General features: G+C 38.3%; 2 protein-coding genes across 8 annotated transcripts; one reads left to right on the forward strand and one right to left on the reverse strand.

Annotated features, from left to right (window-relative positions):
* Window positions 1-4,018: 4,018 nt before the first annotated feature.
* bag3 (BCL2 associated athanogene 3) lies at window positions 4,019-10,777 on the reverse strand. Its single transcript, XM_056257063.1, has 4 exons — window positions 10,478-10,777; window positions 7,273-7,581; window positions 6,125-6,418; window positions 4,019-5,969 (listed from the first exon to the last, which is right to left on the reverse strand). Exons 1-4 carry the CDS (start codon window positions 10,667-10,669, stop codon window positions 5,274-5,276), a joined length of 1,491 nt encoding a protein of 496 aa, XP_056113038.1. The 5' UTR covers window positions 10,670-10,777; the 3' UTR covers window positions 4,019-5,273.
* A 935-nt stretch (window positions 10,778-11,712) lies between these two features.
* tial1 (TIA1 cytotoxic granule-associated RNA binding protein-like 1) lies at window positions 11,713-18,247 on the forward strand. Of its 7 annotated transcripts, none has more exons than XM_056257074.1 (12): window positions 11,713-11,875; window positions 12,991-13,087; window positions 13,410-13,562; window positions 13,688-13,742; window positions 13,837-13,924; window positions 15,322-15,397; window positions 15,703-15,811; window positions 15,908-16,003; window positions 16,105-16,189; window positions 17,297-17,420; window positions 17,586-17,725; window positions 17,837-18,247. In XM_056257074.1, exons 1-12 carry the CDS (start codon window positions 11,847-11,849, stop codon window positions 17,949-17,951), a joined length of 1,167 nt encoding a protein of 388 aa, XP_056113049.1. In that variant the 5' UTR covers window positions 11,713-11,846; the 3' UTR covers window positions 17,952-18,247. The 7 variants fall into 7 exon arrangements, with proteins under 7 accessions (XP_056113049.1, XP_056113050.1, XP_056113051.1 ...); XM_056257075.1 differs by having other exon boundaries at window positions 13,413-13,562; XM_056257076.1 differs by having other exon boundaries at window positions 13,464-13,562.
* The last annotated feature ends 945 nt before the right edge of the window (window positions 18,248-19,192 follow it).

The following is a 19,192-nucleotide window of genomic DNA, read 5'->3' on the forward strand; positions in this document are numbered from 1 at the left end:
ATCAGGTTGAAATTCGCTGAAACGTAGGCCTTTTACATTTACGTAAAACACTTTTTTAAGGCCAACCTTTTGTTTTGACCCCCTTTTATATTAATATTAATATAATATAGACTATATTAATTTATAGTCTTTGAAGTCCGTCCTAAAATGACTGGAGAGATGTAATCAGTGGTCAGTGAAATGTTCGTTGTCTGGCTGGTAAAGATGTAGTTGGCATGTAGGCGTCACTCAGCAACTCCTTTGTACATTATAGTCTTTGATCCCCATCCTAAGAGGAATTAAAATGCTTTCTAGATGTAATATTATCCCCAATTGATTACATAATGCTGTGGTCTCACTCTAGATTTCAAGAAACATTTATCCTGCAAATTTGTCTAAAAGGACTCTTTACCACTGACTAATTTCTTGACTTTCCTATAGCTGACCTTTTTAATTACTGTGGTTTTGGTTGACCTACATGTTTAAAAAATTTCCATTACACGTGAGTAGATGTTAAAACCTCATGCTGATTTGCACTCGGATTTCGCCAAGATAAGCACAAACTAAGACGTAGCTTTACAGTAACCTATGCTTCTCCATCCATTTATGCTTCCTTCCATATGGTGATGTGAATCTCCTTCTGTCCGGCGTTAACGGCTGCAGTGTACTTGCCGCGTCAGCAGCACACACAACGGCTGCAACTACAGTGTGGTCTCCCCAGTGGACCAGCACGACAACCTTCTGGATTGAGCCGAGTAGGGGACATCTCTAGGGTTTTCAAGTGGGCACCTTCCATCCTCAGTGTTTCGTCGACTAGCCCACGACCCCTCAAGAGGGCTCGACAGTGACTCTGGCGTCCCAGAGTCACCCCCCTCCGTCCCCCACTCAACTCAGCCCAGCTTACTGACCTTCACATCCCTCCTGCTGCTGAGGTTGCTCCTTCCTCGTAGTTCACATGGGACCTAACCACAATCTCACAATCTCTCCGCAACCCAACCATACGCGCCAACCAGTTTGACTAAGGCTGTCGAGCCCCACTGTTTTCGTTAAAGTAGGTTCAGTGGCAATGGTTCCGTATGGCATACTACCTACCGCAAAACACAATATCTCCCCAAACACCAACCCTTATTCACGCAATATACACAGGAACGTAATAACTGTAATTACTATGCAAACTATACAAATAAACCAACAGACTCTTCGAGTTTTTCAAGAATTCTACGAAACCGTAGCGTGGCGGCCTGTACACAGCCAGCCAGAATCTTTCCGTCTCAACCACAGCCAGTTGCTGCTCCTCTCTGCTGCTTCAGATAAGTTCTTTACTGTGCGACGCAACTCTTGGCCACTGAATCCGACGTCTCTGAGGAACCGGGTTGTAGAGTGTGCCACAAATCCTCGACAACCCACTTCCACTGGATAAACCTGGATTCTCCATCCTCGCTGTTCTGCTTCAGTGGCCAGATGAGCATACCGCAGTTTCTTCCTCTCATATGCCTCATCTACCGCATCCTCCCATGGCACTGTTAACTGTATCAGTTGAACAATGCGTGCTGATCCAGACCACAAAACAATATCTGGTCGGAGGTTAGTGGTGGCAATCTCAGGTGGAAAAATAAGCTGTTGATCAAGATCAGACAGCATTTTTCAGTCCCTAGCAGCTTCCAGTTGTCCTGGGCGAGAATTGGTTTTAACACCTTTTCTTGGTGGTTGCTCGCCTGGGCGGAGGAATATTGTCTTCTGTGTGTAATGTTTTGCTAGAACAGGTGGCAACTTATTGGTCATGATACGCTTGCCTTCCAATGCTAAAGCCAAACATCGCAGTACTTGGTCATGGCGCCAAGTAAACCGACCTTGGCTAAGAGCCACCTTACATCCTGTCAAAATGTGCCATAATGTGGCAGGCGATGAACACAAAGGACAAGAGGGATCCTCTCCTACTCAGAGGTTTAGGTTCTGTGGTGATGGGAGAACATCATATGTTGACCTGATAAGGAAACTGATCCTATTCTCTTCCATTGACCAAAGGTCTTGCCAGCACATCTTGCGTTGTTCCACACTCTCCCATCTCATCCACTCTCCCTGCTTGGCCTGTGAAATGGCCTTTATACACCTCATCCTCTCCTCCTGCTTTCGCACCTCGTTGACAACCAGCTTCCTCCTTTCAGCTGGGCCTGCCTTGTGCCATAGGAGGAGCTAAACTGAGCCCAAAACCCCCTCTTCCATGCTGTACCTGTCCCACGATATCACCAATTTGAAGGGCAGCCTTTGCCTCTACCACAGATTTCTTTGCTGACCACTTTCTACCAGTTTTTAACACAGGTGCTGCCTCCCTTACACATTTGTCGCGTGACTCTTCTAAGGTAATTTCCAGTCTGACCTTGGCGCACTTAAACTCCTCGGTTAAAGCAGAGACTGGCAGCTGCAATATTCCTTTACTATAAAGTCCCACTCTGCTGAGTCAGCGTGGAACTCCCAACCATTTCCTAATGTATGAACTTATTAACGCTTCCAGCTTATCCACTGTTGTCAAAGAAACCTTGTACACAGTCAGTGGCCACAGCAACCTCAGCAATAGACCAAACTGAAAGCACCAGAGTTTTAGTTTGCCTGGTAGAGCACAGCTGTTTATGCTCTTCAACCCTTGCACTGCTTGTCGTCTAACTTCTCCCACTCGAACTGTGTCCTTTAGATCCCCGTCGTACCATCTCCCAAGACTCTTCACTGGCTTCTCAGAAACTGTTGGTATTGCCTCACCATTAATGAAGAATGTTTTGTTCCTTTAACTATCGAGATGCTCCTTGATTTAGAGGGCTTAAATTGCATTCGTTCCCATTCAATATTATCGGTTAACTTACCCAATAACCGATTAGTGCAGGCTACTGTTGTAGTCATGGTTGTCATGTCATCCATGTATGCTCTGATTGGTGGTAGTCGCATTCCAGAAGCCAATCGCTCTCCTCCTACTACCCATCTTGATGCCCTAATTATTACTTCCATTGCCAAGGTAAAAGCCAGTGGAGAAATGGTGCATCCTGCCATTATTCCAACCCCTAAGCATTGCCATGTAGTGCTGAATTCTGGAGTTGAGAAACTAAATAGCAAATCTCCAAAATAGGCTTTTACTAAATTTGTTATTGACATTTGTACTCTGAAAAAATCAAATGCTGCCCAAAGAAGCTCATGTGGCACTGAACCATATGCATTATTAGCCTAATCCAGGAATGTCACATGGAGCTCCTTCCTCTCCTTTTTAGCTGATTGAATTCGTTGCCAGATAACATTGTTCTAAGCATCCTGAGAACCCTGGAATGCCCGCTTATTGAACTGAGGTGTCAATGAAGCCATTCTTTAATAGGTAGGTGGACAATCTCTGAGCAATAATGCTGAAGAAAATCTTACCTTCAACGTTTAATAGTGAAATAGGACGAAACTGACTGATGCTTGTAGCATCTTTTTCTTTAGCTATAAAGACTCCACCTGCTCTGCGCCATGCTCTAGGTACAACCTGTTTTTCCCATGCTACTTTTATCAATTTCCACAGAATTCGTAGAACTCCTGAAGCACTTTTGTACACTCTGTACGGAACTCCATTAGGCCCTGGAGATGATGAAGCCCTTGCCTTTCTCACAGCCTGCTCTACCTCTTTCCACTTAGGTGCACAGACCTCCATTTGGTATTCTGGTGGATTGATAGGTGGGATGTCTGATGGAATTGACATAGGCTCATGCCTTTTTGCATCTGTATGTGTTTCTTTCAAATATCTCTCTAGCTCAACCCTAGATGCTTTTAAAATGCCATTCTTCTCACTGGTGAATAACTTCTTTAAGAATTTGAATGGGTCTTTATAGAAATTAGCCCTCGCACGTTCCTTCTTTTTGTAGCGTTTCCGTAGGCGCTTTAAAAATAATACCTAATAAACCACTGGATAGTCCACGCAGTAGTGATCCTGTTTGTTCCTTTGCACTTCAAACACAGTTACTGGACACAGCATACATCTTTTTTAAACTGTGGGTGTAAAATTATAAACCATGCAACTTAATGTAAGCAAATTGCTTTATTATATTTTCCAAAAAATATTTATTTGCAGTTATGCTTATGTGACCATATCATGTCGACATTTTAACAAACAGCAAATTTCCAAGCTGTGAACACTGAACATTGCATACTATTTCACAAAACAGACTTTGAAACCAGTTTTGTTCGCATTATTATTACTACGATATCAGAGTCAGTAACAGGTCATTGTGATAAAAAAAAAGCCTCACAGTAATGTGAGACATACAGCACTCTCTTTTAAACAGAATTGAGCTGACACATTATACAAAGTAATTTTTGGTACACTCATTTCAAGTCCATTTCATGCATGTTGTGATTAAGTTGCCTTGCTCAAGGGCACAATGTTGATAAAACATAATTATTTTGGTACCTCTTGAGTTCATGAATCACCACAACTTTGGACCGACCCTGACTGCTTTAACAAACCGTTCCTTAAACATAAGGCGACCATATATTCAGTGAAAATTTTATAATGTGTTTTTTTTTAGATTCAACATTTTTAAGAAGAACATTCTTACTATCTGAAATGTTCTTTTTGGCACAGAAAAATAGAATAAAAATATAGCATTATTTGTGTCACTGTCATTCAACAAACAACAATACTGACAAGAGTTCAAACCATCTCAGGGAATTCTGTCAGCAAAGCTCGCTCTCAACAACGAATTATTCTCCCTGTATGATGTTCAAACATTTATATTAAAAGGCAATAATTGTTTATACATTATTTATATATATATATAAACAAAACCTTCCCAGAATTCAAAACCAAAATGAATGCCTTTATATTTCAAATGTATACATTTCTTCTATTTTAGTCCACACATGAAAAATGTTACAAATCAAATCAAATCAAAACTTTTTCACTGTGATGGCCCACTACTTCAAAAAAAAAAAGTTCTTGAGGATTATTAAAAAGCATTTTAACATTCATTCCACATGGTATAAAAGATACTTATTGGACGTTAAAATACTTTCTTCTGGTTCAAGGCCTCGTTTTCATGTGTATTTTTGAATAAAACGTGTCACCACTGTCTTTTGCTATAAGACACTGGCATGGTGAGATTTGACAACAGCAGCATCACATAACAGCACACATGATTGCACTCAGTAAACAAATCACATAAGATAATTTAATTTCCAACAGAAAACTTCAATTATTCGTGCATGCAACTAATAGTAATTGTGCAAGTAAAAACAAGAATGGGGATTTGATTAGTGTTCTTCTCAAATTTGTGCGATTATGAAATCTCCTTGACCTTTTCTGTATTTGCTTGATAAATCATACTTGGCTCTCCTTTCGCCTCGCGGCACTTGTCACCAGCCAGCTTTTCCAACTGCTCTCCAAACACCTCCAGTTCATCTAGAATGGTCTGAACTTTGCGGACACCATCCCTCCGAGCCTGACGCACATCTGGGCGACCCTCAGGGTCTACCGAGTCCAGAGCCAGCAGTTCTTTGGTCAACATCTCCTCCAGCAACAAGTATCTTTTATCATTCTTCTTCCCATCGAAACATTTCACCTCCTGTGCCAGTTTCTCCACACGTTCCAATATCTGATGCACTTTGATCAGTCCTGGGTGACTCAGATCTTGTTCCAGAGTCTCCTCAGGCTGGACGTATGGAGGTGGGACGTCTTGAGGTGTTTGAGGGGCAGCTGTTTCCTGGGGTTCTGGTGCTGGAGGAACTTGTATGGTAATATTGGATGTCTCTGATATCTGCGGTGACTGCGGTGTAGGTTGTTGTGCTTTTGGCTGAGGTATTTGTGTAGGTTGTTGTTTTTGTTGCTGTTGGTGTACTGGCTGATGATATATTTGTTGAGAAACGTCACTAACTCTCTGAATGGGAAACTCAAATGCAGGCGACGCTCTGACAATTTCTTCAACTGGTTGTTCAGCTTTAGGTGGTATTACTGCATGTCCAATGTGTTGCTGGATCTGGCAATGTTAACATATTTACTTTTGTTTAATTTCATATATTACTTCTGAACACTTTAGTAATGGTAAATAAATATTAAATATTACATAAATTAACATTAACGCCTTGAGCTTATGCCAAAAAATACCTAACATCTTACTAAAAACACACATACCTGGGGTCTCTCTCCCATGATCTGAGAAATGACTGGTGACTGGGCCCTTAAGGGGACCGGGATGGGACTGGCAGCGCGGTTCTGTTGAATCTGAATGGGCACTTGTTCACGGTAGATTGGGATTTTTTCGCGTGTGGGATGAGAACTTTGGCTAGGCTGGGACTGTAGGCCCCCTCCTAAACCCTCATGGATCACCGGAATAGGGATATAGCCTGTCCGGAGACCTGTACTGCTGGGTCGGGGCTGTTGATGAAGGCCACTAATTTGTTGGTGTGTCCCCTGTGGTTGATGAACCTAGTGAAAATGAAAATACAGTTTGATTTTGGAAAAAGCTAGCACTACCTTTATACTATACACTACCATTGAAATTAATACTTTTATTCAGCAAGGATGCATTCAATTGATTATATATATATAAAATATTTATTTAAAAAAAATAATAATAATGTTGTATTGCATTAACTTGGGCAATGGTTGACAAACCAATGTGAAGTGCCAAAGTAAATAAAGACAGAACATTAGAATCAGCAATAATGTGTTTATATTACCACTTTTAGCAAGTGTTAATTTTCAGAAACCTATAAAACTATGACATTTTTAAAATGTAAGGTAACACTTTATTTTACAGTGTCACTGTTACATATGTTACATGTAGTTACTATAGTAATAACTATAAATTATGGATAATTACATGCAACGAACCCTAAACTAAACCCTATAGCAAGTACATGTAGTTACTTAATATTGCTCAGTACTTAAATGTATAGTTGAGACACCTTAAAATAAAGTTTAACCAAATTTACAATACAATACAATACAATATACTTTATTTTCCCCTTAGGAAAATTTGTCTTGGGCTCAGTGTATGCTGCATTTCCAAATCACAGAATAAATATAAAAATCAATCACATGTATCTCACCTAAACAATTCATACAGTGGAACAGAACATGTAGATGGGCGTCATATTGCACAGCTAAAAAGGCCACTGTTATTGCACAAATTCTTTAGCAAGAAAATACAGGGCACCAAGGGAAATTTCCAAGTAAAAATCCTTCAGAAGCATAGTCAGTAAATGAATGTGAATCTTTCATAATGTATCCAAAGTCTGACAGAAACTGCCATATCTAAAAGGATCTAATGGGCTTACCTCAGGCCCATGTAAAGCAGGAGAGCAAGACAAACATGCCTCTGATGGGGCCTGCACTGGAGATCTAGGCCGACAGTGTGTTGCTGGGGTCGGGGAAGGTGTACGTCCATCTGTTCTCAAGTTTTGCTGCACTGCTGGATGGAAGTAAGAGAAACTTGGATACTGCTGCAGCCTGGGTTCAGTGTTTTCATGGGAGACTGGGATGGGGATGTAGCCCTGGCGTAGCATTGGTTGCCTCATCTCTTGAATAAAGGTTTTGTGCATGTCCTGAGGAGACTCTGAGGACATAGAGGGGCCATTTGAAAAAATCTGAAAAAATAAATAAATAAGCAGTTGAAAACACTATTCAAAAATAACTAGTTATATCCTCACGCAATGATGACAAATTTAACACCATAATGCAAGTAATGCAATATACTCTGGTAAACATAGATCTGATCAACAACATCACTTCTGATGATGCTCTTCATTCCTTCTCTGCTGAAGTATTTAGTAGCTATACGGCAAATTGTTTTGCAGGAGAAGGCAAATAACGAAAGCATGCGGTTGACTGGGTTACTGAGTAAGCTCCAATTATTAACAAGCAGCATGACAAAATATTTTGACTTGCACCAATGACTTTGCTAAGGCCAAAAATATTAAGAACAACCCAGAGATAATGGTATGTAGATGTTTTTTGTGTAATAACCCTGCATAATCAGTACCTAGATCATTATTCTCATAATTAATCTGAACTGTAAAAGGAAAATAATGGGTATATATACACCATAGCCACAATGGGGACAAACTTTTGGGAGTTAAACATTGACAAACGTAAGAAGTGTTCAAATAGAGCTTTACTACAAAGCACAACGTCTAAAAACTCCAGTATTATCTTAGTGTTATCAGTTATGATTATATGCATTTTGTGAACTGAAAGTCACTCTCATAGACATATGACACATTTTGTGATGTGATTAACAGTGTTTTACACCTGCTAAATTTTTCCTATTAGCTTCACATCACTGTCAAGTTGTAGAATTTTACGACTTGTCATACTCAGTCATATGCGAATTCCACCCGTTGTAAATCTGTCTAAAGTACAATTATATTATTTATTATGTTACTGCGGCCAAATGAATAAATTAATTTATTTCATAATGTGATTTCCTCCCCACTTTCCATTCTTTTACTTCAATGAAAGGTTCGATTTTTGCTCATTTTTTTAATGAAAGATCAAAAGGATAAACAATGCAATTTATTTTTTACAGTCATTTTTGATCATATTTACCAGGGGTGCCATTAATTCTGACCACAACTGTAAATGTAAAACTCAGCTTAAACGCAGCTCGCGTTTTCTCTCATCCGTTTGACATGAAAAGGTCAGTCCGCCCTCGCTCAATGACAAGGCTGTCCAGGATCAAACAAGAAACATGAGTGGGTAAAAACAAGCAGTACACAACAACTGTTAAGCGACTGCATTGGCTTACAGGATATACCCAGTATGCAGTCGATTCTAATGCCATGACTCACTCTAGGCAGCATTTTTCAATGGGTTCCTGTGCTGTTGACACTGTGTCTTAAAATACTCTTTGTGAGGGGGAGGACCTCCCTTACTCATCAATGTAAATCAGCACAGACACAACAAACATCAAACGATATAATAATATCCCTAACAAATTATCACAAAACACCTATTCTGATTTCGAAGCCGCAGAACTGCCAGTATACATACTTAAAGATACTAGTTTTCAACAGGGGGCCAATTATTGCTAAATAAAAGTGCGGCCACAGTTACTTTTGCTCATTGTCTGCGAAATTTCACCAACGAAATCTAGTCATCTCAATTGGAATCTACGTGATTGAGAGTATCGCGTGATGGCAAAAAAAAATTCCCCAGCTTGTGTTCAAGTTAGTCAAGCAAATTTGCTGTGTTGGGCAACAGAAAGCTGCTTGGTTTGAATGTGACTTCTGTTTGAGCTGTGTCTCATGCATCGATTCACTACTGACAATTTTCAATTGAGTTTTTTGTCTGTGAAATTCAAATTTAAATTTCGCTAATGAGAATGTAATTTAACATGTTTTTTAGAGGAAAAACAGACAATGCATCAAGTACCAGAAAATGATAAATGATAGTTCAGATGTTGACATTCAGCTAAATGTTTCTCCATCCCAAATAAAAATGTAATGTAGGCTACAACTACAAGTCTTTGCATTGTAAACATAAAAACAAATATGTAAAGACATTAAAATGGCAACTTACCAATTTATTATCGGCCAAGCTTAAAATGCAACACTGATTCCGATTCCTTTCTCTAGGACTCCTAGGCCTAAAGGTTAAAACACCTGATTGGTTTATAATGTTATCAAATTAGGAGATTTAGATGTAGTTTTACAAAACTGATTCAAACCCAAGTTGGTAAACTGAGAATAACGGCTAGTATGACCTCACGCCCTCTGCTTTTTTTTTTCTTCGACAAGGACGCCAAGAGTAGCGCCCAGTTTATCTCCTGGCAGCTGTGTCTTTCCAGTAGATTCTTGGTGACACTAACTTCGGACAAGTGTTGATCTACCTAATGGAGGATGCCAACTGGCAAACCCTCGTGTCCCCCCCACCCCACATTTTTTACTTCCAGAACAGTTTGACACTTCCAATGTGTAACTTTCAAGCCCATTCATTGGTAATGTCAGAATCCATGAGTGGGTGGATCTTTCTCAAATCCCATGTAAGGGAAACTTTGAGGGACGTGTTTTGCTGTTCAGTTCCAGGGACGTGGAGAACAAGCGCAGTGTGCGTATTTCTCGGGGCTTTAAATAAACATTGTGGAGTCGTTCTAACACTCTCACATATGACTGCAGTGCGTCACACACTAATCACTTCAGCTGAGATCATCACACTAATATATTTCGCCTGTGCATATTCCATCAAGCCGTTCGAATGCACGCGAAGCGCTGTTTCAATAGAGGTGACTGCTCGAGCTAAAGCAAATATATCAAGTGCGTGGCTGTTCAACCCTAGACAGTCTGCTCAAGTATGATTTGGATACTGAGTGGGATCGTAGCCTACGCACTCAACAAAATTGACTTTTCGATGAAACACCCAGTAAAATGCCGTAACCCAAAGTAATCTATTAAACGCGCCATCTATCTGCATTTTTTAAATCACCTGAAACCCGATCACGTTTGACAGCGCAACTTCCAAAACCAAAATCAAGATCTATCTTACCTTTTTCGTGTCATGTCTCGGATCATTCCACGTCGTTGTGCGATTGTTGTGATCCACAAAAAACGGCCAACCTGTCTGCGGGTCAATTTTGATCTCCCACCCAGGTGGTAGAGGATCGTTAGTTGCCATCGTTTCGACTGGAGACAGTGTTTTCATACTCTGATATTGCTTCGCTCCCGAATATTGTGCCATTACAGCCGCTACAGACGTTTTAAAGGGTCCGTTTGATGACGTACTGTAAATGGGGATGGGTTTCTGGAAGCAGTAAGGTCCATCCGAAGACTACCGAGAAAGTTCTAGGGTTCACTGTAACGCCCACGTGTGTGGCCATAAATGACCCCCTGACCGTCCAGACAGAGATCCGCTCTGATCCGCGTAATCGCCTATCCCTCTGATTTATTGGACCGAGAACACTTGTTGCGTTTTAGTTTTGTTCACCTCTGAAGACAGACAAGCAATACTTTAAAAAATATATCTCTGATCTATACTCTGTCATTCTACTATTCTTCACATTTGTCATCTATCACATAATGCTAAAATATTTGGGATGTAAAGGAAAACCCATATAATCCCTCGATTCTTTCTATAGATAAAATTGAATAACCTATACAATTTAATACAAAATAATGTGTAATACTAGGACAGTTATAGCAGTTATACCTCTTCAACATGTTGTACGCTTTAGTAGTGTTTTGTAAATCTATTATTAATTAAATATTTGACATTTTATAATATTTAGACACTCATCTCATGCACCCTTTAATATGAAGAATACATTGCAACAAATTATTTTTTTCTGTCATAATACACACACACACACACACACACACACACACATATTTTACAAAAGAAGTACTGAGAATCGAATTTGGTGATGACATTTTCAGACGTTTTCTTGGTTCTTAAAATATAAAAATCTCTATCTACAATCACTACCAATCATCATTAATTTATTACATGGTATCAGTGCTATCTGTGTTTCTTTTTGCCAAAGACCAGGCATCCATTGAAACTTAAGTGGTCACTGGAAAACAAGTAAAAAGCCTTGAAAGATTTGGCTGAAAGAAAACATACAAATACATTAACATCCAAGGTCACATTATCAAGTAAAATACCTGTGAAGCATGATATATATTGACACCTGCAGTTATACAAGCACGACGCTTTTATCAATCTCCCCTTTCCTTGTCTGGCTGATCAATCGTCTGCTTCTGCGCATGCGCAGTGGCTGTCTTCCTGACTACCCGGGTTCCGCCATTTTCGACTCAAGATTGAAAGTAGCACCAGTCCAGTATTGTTCATCCTAAAAATAAACCACATTTGAGATACTGAAAACAAGTTTTGTTAGCACTTCTTCCGGCATCCAAGAATGGAAGACGAGAGCCACCCAAAAACCCTGTAAGTAGCGGAAAACACAAATCCAGTCAGTGCTCAGTGAATAACCGCTCAATCGTTAGCACAATCTCTTCACTGACATAGTTCTAGCTAACAGCTAGCTCCAAATAGGACGTCCTACAAACGTTTTTGACATCAAGGGCTTTTAGTAAGCGCTGTTTAATATCGACAGGGGTTCAGTCAGTTACTATTGCTCATATTTCGTACAGTAGAAAGATCGAAAAGCTTTTATCTTCATCCGACGAGCGTGAGAAACATGTTTAGCTGTAGCATTCTTAAGCTAAGCTAGCGGCTAAGTAGTCAAATTGGCTATACATCAAAATAATTAAATCCAATCAAATGTAAATAATATAGCTAAATGTGAACTGCATTTCCTAAGTTATGGTATATGGGGTTAATATGTAAATTAATAAACTATGTTCAGTATCTATGTGTTTAAACGAGTAAGTTAACGTTATGTCGTTGTCTGCTGATTTAGTAAAGGCCAAATCTAATCTCAGGCCTGCTATCTTTTCTAGAAATGTGGATTTTGTACAACGCCGTCAGATTAAAATGTCAACTGATTTGACTGGATGATTATCTGTAACGCATATTTTCAGTAGTTCAGTTATGAGGGCAAATGTGTGTTCCCATCCTAATGTCACTCATGCAAAAAAAAGGAGGAGGAGGAGGGGGGGCAGTCAGATCTATACCTGGCTCATCTATAAATATACACATAAAACTGAACATCAGTTTACTCTTTCACATGGAGGGTATTTTATCTCTGCTCTAATAAATATGTATTTTTTTTTAGTTTCATAGCCATACGGACTCTGAAATATACATTTGAATTATTTTATTATAATTTATAGTTTTAATAACCCCAGAAGGACACTCAGAAGATTGATTGTTTTTGGCCAGATTAGGGCCTCAGCAAGTTTATATTTGCGTTTTAAGATTAATTTGTAGCCATATCAGTGATCTATCATGTTCTCTTTTCTTTTTAAAAACCCATATGTAGATCTAATGTAGTCTCTCTAGATGATGTAGTCTAAAAACATGTGCTAAATTATAAGGGGGTTATCTATAATTACTGTTTATATCTTTTAAATTAATGTATGTTTTATCTGGTTTTTCAGCTACGTGGGGAATCTTTCAAGAGATGTAACGGAGAACTTGATCCTTCAGTTATTTACTCAGATTGGGCCATGTAAAAGTTGTAAAATGATAACAGAGGTAAAAAAAAAATCATCACAAATTATGTTTTTCCAAGTGTTCCCTGAAATTTTCTGTATTTGAGCTCCTCCATTATGAGTTTGTGAGTGGAAATGGGTTTATGTGGAAATGCCTGCCAAACTCAACATTTATGTTAATATTTGGAATAAATTTGCTTTTAAATGATCCTAGAACAAACTAATCATAATTTCTTAAAATTTCTTATTTCTTAAAATCAAACCAAAATGCCAAAATGATGTTAATGACAGAAAATATTAAACAGATTCTTCCACCCAATACCCATGACTTTGCAATAATATATTTTCCTGGCTTTTCTTCTCAGCAGTCCGATAGCAGCAGGAAGGTGAACTCTTCTATTGGATTTTCTGTTTTGCAGCAAACAAGCAATGATCCGTATTGCTTTGTCGAATTCTTTGAACACAGAGACGCTGCAGCTGCTTTAGCCGCCATGAACGGAAGGAAGATTTTGGGAAAGGTGCATCTTGCGGCATTGTTTCATTAGACAAGTGTAACAAGATTTGGGTGGTTTGATGTTTATTGTGGTTCGTTGCACCCTGAATATAATGTTAATGGCTTCAATAAGTGTATTTCTATTGACAGGAAGTCAAGGTAAATTGGGCGACAACTCCTAGCAGTCAGAAGAAAGATACATCTAGTAAGTTATTGTCTTTTATATTAATTGTGGTTTAGGTTTTTTTTTTTTTTACTCTTAAATGTAATAGTTTGTGTTAAATGTCATTTTTCTGCAGATCACTTTCATGTTTTTGTGGGAGATTTGAGCCCTGAAATCACAACTGATGACATCAGAGCTGCATTTGCACCTTTTGGGAAAATCTCGTAAGTTCCATGAAGTCACACCTTTCTATGGAATATGTTTTGCTTTTGTCTGAATAATGTCGAGTGGTGGTGTGAGGTTACTTTGAGTCATATGACCTCGCTCTTTATCTTTTTTAACCCCTGTTTTCCCTAAAACCGTGGAAACAATTTCATAGATTTATTTATTTTATTTTGGTTACCTTTGGTTGTTGATAGTTGTTAACATATTTGCTAATTTTAGGAATAAATTGATGCAAAGATGAGCATTTACTTTACGTTTGTCATTTGTGCTGGGATTAGCTGGCACTTTAGTCACATTTCTGTCAGTAATGAAAGCTTTATTTCTCCTTGATAAATGTAATAGTCCCATAATCAATATTGTCAGCAAGCACAGGGCAGTATAGTCAATATTGTGTACCCAGATCGATCTGTTGTAAAGTGCACCTTAAAAATTTTCATCACTTCACTGCTTTTCTGAAATTGGTAAGTAGTTTTGATTTACATAAATTAAATTTGTAGTTGTCAACACACAAAAAAACATTATGCACTGCTACTCTGCAAAAATTTCAGTCTCCTTTAGCTCTGAGTGTCAGTTAATAGAGCTCTGGTTATTTTACAGAAATGCTCATAGGATTGGACAGGAGCTTGAAGGCTAACAGCAAGGAACTGTGCACTCTGGGAACTCAGATGTAGATTTTTTTTCTATTTACTCTTTGCTTTTCATATTTGTATACTGCAATATTTTTCAATTAACGCTGACGTAGTGTAGACTTTTAACAATCCCTAGATAATTCATGAATATCTGCTTGTAAATTTGTTTTATGATGGTTTTCCTAGTTGTGTTTTGATAGTTTGATTCTCCTAAAATTCTGAAAATGTTAATTTCTCGAAATTTTCAGCTTCCCAAACTCCATATTGGTGGTAAAGAATTGACCAGGAAAAATAAAGAAATCTGTTAACAGGCCATGTATGCCGTTTAATTCCTTTTTTTCTCTTTTGATATTTCTATGTATTCTTGAGTAGAATTAGAGACAGCAATTCAAACTAGGAATGCATGGTAATGACATTGATGACTTTTACTAATATAAGAGATTAAGTACTAGTTATTAAGATGAAGATTGGACCATTATGTTGTGTCACAGGAGATGTCTAAGAAAAGTTGCAATGTTTGCAGGAGCTTTTAAACACATGCAGTAGTGTAGGTTGCATGACTTTGTACTTGTTTTTTATTTTATATAATTTTTAAAGTACCAGTAATCAAGAGAATATGCAGTTGTTAGTGTAAAGTTTTGTTAGAATAACTTAGGATATTGTAACAGTGTCAGTACAGTGCAATGTGTGTGTGGTTCCTTTCTTTTTTAGATCCTCTAGCAAGCCTTCAATGGACTGACTTTTCCGTTGTTACGTTTTTCTTTCAGGGATGCACGAGTGGTGAAGGATATGACAACAGGGAAATCAAAGGGGTATGGATTTGTGTCCTTCTATAACAAACTGGTAAGGCTCCAGTACAGGAACACAGAGTGAAGGTTATTCTATTTCTGTTTACTACAATTCATATTATAGCTGTAGTATTACAGATATTCAATCTACTGGGATGAGTCAGACTGTTAAGTTTGCTGTTTGAGTGTAAGGTTTTAGTCAGTTTAGTAATAGTACTTAAAAGAAAACTAGGACATTTATGTGGGTAGTTCCTAATTATAAAGATGAACTATTGAAAGACTAGTAGTGCTGCTGAGAGGTTGTGTTTTTTGTTTTGCTTTTACGTGTGTTTGTTAAATCTGTAGTGTCTTCTCTTTTAGGATGCTGAGAATGCTATAGTACACATGGGCGGTCAGTGGCTTGGTGGACGGCAAATCCGGACTAACTGGGCAACTCGGAAACCACCCGCCCCCAAGAGTGTGCAAGAAAGTAAGTCTGATCTCAATCCACTTTGTCTTTCTTTGGTTTGCTAACTGTCTTTGAGTTGAGCTAATTTAATGTGACTGTAATTGGGGACAATTTCAGACAGCTCCAAGCAGCTTAGGTTTGATGAGGTGGTAAACCAATCGAGTCCTCAGAACTGCACAGTGTACTGCGGGGGCATTCAGTCAGGTCTCACAGGTATGTGTGCATTTGCCCTTTTAATCACCTGTTCTGAGTATTAGTAGGCATGCTCGCTCTTAGTGCTTTGTGATGTGACTCACACTGCTCTCTTCAAACAGAACACCTTATGCGACAGACGTTTTCTCCTTTCGGACAGATAATGGAGATCAGAGTTTTCCCGGAGAAGGGTTATTCTTTTATCAGGTATCATTCAAGGAACTATTCCTCTGATGTTTTCAGTCATCTTATATTTAGATGGTTTATGATGTGGACAGTCTGTAAGACGTTAATGGTTGCTTGTTGTGGTTAAATAGTATGAGCTGCAATTAAATGGTTCAAAATGAGATGTGCACAAAGTTGCTGAAATGAAATCAATCCTTATTTGCTCATTTTTACTATTTTCTCACCAAAAAAAATAGATGATTTGGGTAATATAGATTGACAACTTCTCTTAATCAGCCAAGCCAGCAAAATACCAATATCAATAAGGCCAAATATCAGCATAATATTAAACTGATTTCCCAAAAGGGGGCAACATAAAATAATGCACACAAAAAAAACAATCAGACAACCTCTTGTTACACATCTAAGTCTTTGAAAGAAATAAAAACACTAAAATAAATTATTATTAATTACAGTACCATTCAAAGGTTTGGGGTCAGTAAGATTGTTTTAAGAAATAATACAGAAAAGATCCATTAAATAGATCAGTGGTGGGGACAGTAAAGACATTTATGATGTTACAAAAGATTTCCATTTCAAAGAAATGCTGTTTTCTTTTACTTTATATTCATCAAAGAATCCTGAAAAAAGTATCACTGTTTCCATACAAAATATTAAGCAGCACAGCTGTTTTTGAAAAAATCAATGGATAATAATAAATGTTTTTAAAGCAGCATATTTGACTGATTTCTGAAGGATCATGTGACACTGGAGTAATGTCTGAAAACAAATCAGCTTTGCTATCACAGGAATAAATTACATCTGGGGAAATAAAATCAAGTAAAAAACAGTTATTTTAAATTTTATTTCAAAATATTACTGATTTTATTTTATTTTTGATCAAATGAAGGCAGCCTTTTCATAAACAAAACCGTACCTGATCTTGTATAATATACATGTATAATTTATTATATGTAATAACGATGTTATATATTATTTATATATTAATATATTATTTCTGTCATATACTTGTTAATTTCAAAGGAAATATCAAGATGGTGACAAAGACAGTCCCTCTGATTTTATTGTAAACCATAGGATGGCTGTGCTCTTCCATTTCTTCAATCACCAGCATCATTTTTTTGTCAGGTTCTCCTCTCATGAAAGTGCTGCTCATGCCATCGTCTCAGTGAATGGTACCACCATCGAAGGTCATGTTGTGAAGTGCTACTGGGGCAAAGAGTCACCTGACATGGCCAAAAATGTCCAACCGGTAAGTGCTTGTGAATTTGCTTTATTAGTAGTATTATTAATCTCAATCTCATTTTAATGTGGCATTGAATCTATCCCATAGATAGATAGGCCAGCATGTGTTTTTCATCTTCAGTGTTCTAACAGTAGAAAAGTCAAGCTCAAGTTCTTGATGCTTCCTTTACAGATGGAGTACGGTCAGTGGGGACATTGGAATCAAATGTACAGCAATCCTCAACAATACGGTCAGTACATGACGAATGGCTGGCAAGTACCATCCTATGGAATGTACGGACAAACATGGAATCAGCAAGGATTTGGTGTAGAGTAAGTTTTCATGTATTTCTATGTGTGTAATGTATCTTGGTTTACTTGTGTTGAGTGTAGTGCCTATGTAGGAAAATGTTTACATCCACTTTTTGTTGTTCTCTGCTCTAGACAATCACAGTCTCCTGCCTGGGTGGGAGGCTTTGGGACACAACCCTCTCAGGCTCAGCCTGGCCCAGTGATGAACCAGGCTAACTTTGGCATGGCCGGGTACCAGACACAGTGATCTGACCTTCGTTCTCTATTATACACACTATAAACTGATAATTGCACATCATCTTTTCCCTACAAGCTTTGGATGGGGAGGAATCCTTTATTGTAAAGATGCAAATTTAGATTAGAGGCAATTGAGATGAGCGCCTTCAATGGAGATCTGAATTCATTCATGAGATTTGTTCCTGTTTTAGTGGAATTGGAGATGTATTATATCTCTTGTATCCCCACCATTTTTTACTGCATATCTTGAGGAAAACTGCTGATTTTCCCTTAAATCCCAGCTTCAGGAACTTCACAGGTACATTGGAGAAAGCCCTTGGTGTAAATGGTTTTTTAAAACCTCTCTCTCTCTCTCTCTCTCTCTCTCTCTCTCTCTCTCTCTCTCTCTCTCTCTCTCTCTCTCTCTCTCTCTCTCTCTCTCTCTCTCTCTCTCTCTCTCCCCCCAAACTGATCATGCGTTTGCTTGTTCATTGCAGTATGGACTTTGAATTTTGTACAAAAACAACAAATGGCAACAAAAAAAACTTTCATTCTGCATTCTGACTTGGCAAACAAATGTAAGTAAAGGCACTTTTTTGGGGGTTCATTGGACCTGTGTCTTGTAAATGTTGACGTGTAAATGAATTTCTATGTGCAGTGGTGTATATTTAATCCACATTAGCTCCCTGTTCTCCTCAGATTCTAGAGCTCTTTGATACGGTGTGTATAATGTATCTTTTTACTCCAATTTACAGACAGTGAAATCTCTCCCGTTCACTATGGAGAAAGGGTCATGATGGCCATACCTGTAAATATCTTTTGATATCTTGGCCTGGAATAAGGGTTTCAAAGCATGCGCTCTACTTGACAGACCTTTGTAGAACTAACGCAGCATACCGGTATGTTAGACAAACGTTACATGTGTGACTGACAGTTACAAGCAAGCCTTAATTTTTGCTCAGTCACACAAATTTCAGTTTAACAATTTGAGAACCTCGTAGAGAGCTGTATGATTTATTTTAGAGCCTACTGTAAATTTGTCCTTTTGCTGTTTTAACAAATATGCGTGCCATTTTTGAGTAGCCAGAGATGAGGTTTGGATTTTTTTTTTTTTTTCTGGGGATGTTAAGGAATTGCATGCTTCAAACCGTAATATTGAGGTTGCTCAAAGCATTGAATGTACAAGGCAGAAATGTTTGAATACAACTTAGCATTTCAAGTTTTCTTTTTAGTCTAAATGAGTTTCAATAAATGAACCATTGGACAAGAAAT

Source organism: Rhinichthys klamathensis, unplaced genomic scaffold (genome assembly GCF_029890125.1).
Source record: "Rhinichthys klamathensis goyatoka isolate OS25496 unplaced genomic scaffold, OSU_Roscu_1.1 h1tg000135l_1, whole genome shotgun sequence".
In the NCBI taxonomy this organism is placed as follows: domain Eukaryota; kingdom Metazoa; phylum Chordata; class Actinopteri; order Cypriniformes; family Leuciscidae; genus Rhinichthys; species Rhinichthys klamathensis.

Excerpts from the sequence above, each read along its gene's own strand:
- bag3 (XM_056257063.1), bottom strand. The coding sequence starts at position 10,669 with ATGGCACAATATTCGGGAGCGAAGCAATATCAGAGTATGAAAACACTG. Across the intron at positions 7,582-10,477 it reads CGAGACATGACACGAAAAAG|ATTTTTTCAAATGGCCCCTC; the intron begins GTAAGATAGATC and ends TTATTTTTTCAG. Across the intron at positions 5,970-6,124 it reads TCATGGGAGAGAGACCCCAG|ATCCAGCAACACATTGGACA; the intron begins GTATGTGTGTTT and ends TAACATTGCCAG.
- tial1 (XM_056257074.1), top strand. The coding sequence starts at position 11,847 with ATGGAAGACGAGAGCCACCCAAAAACCCT. Across the intron at positions 13,088-13,409 it reads GTTGTAAAATGATAACAGAG|CAGTCCGATAGCAGCAGGAA; the intron begins GTAAAAAAAAAA and ends TTTTCTTCTCAG. Across the intron at positions 16,190-17,296 it reads AAGGGTTATTCTTTTATCAG|GTTCTCCTCTCATGAAAGTG; the intron begins GTATCATTCAAG and ends TTTTTTTGTCAG.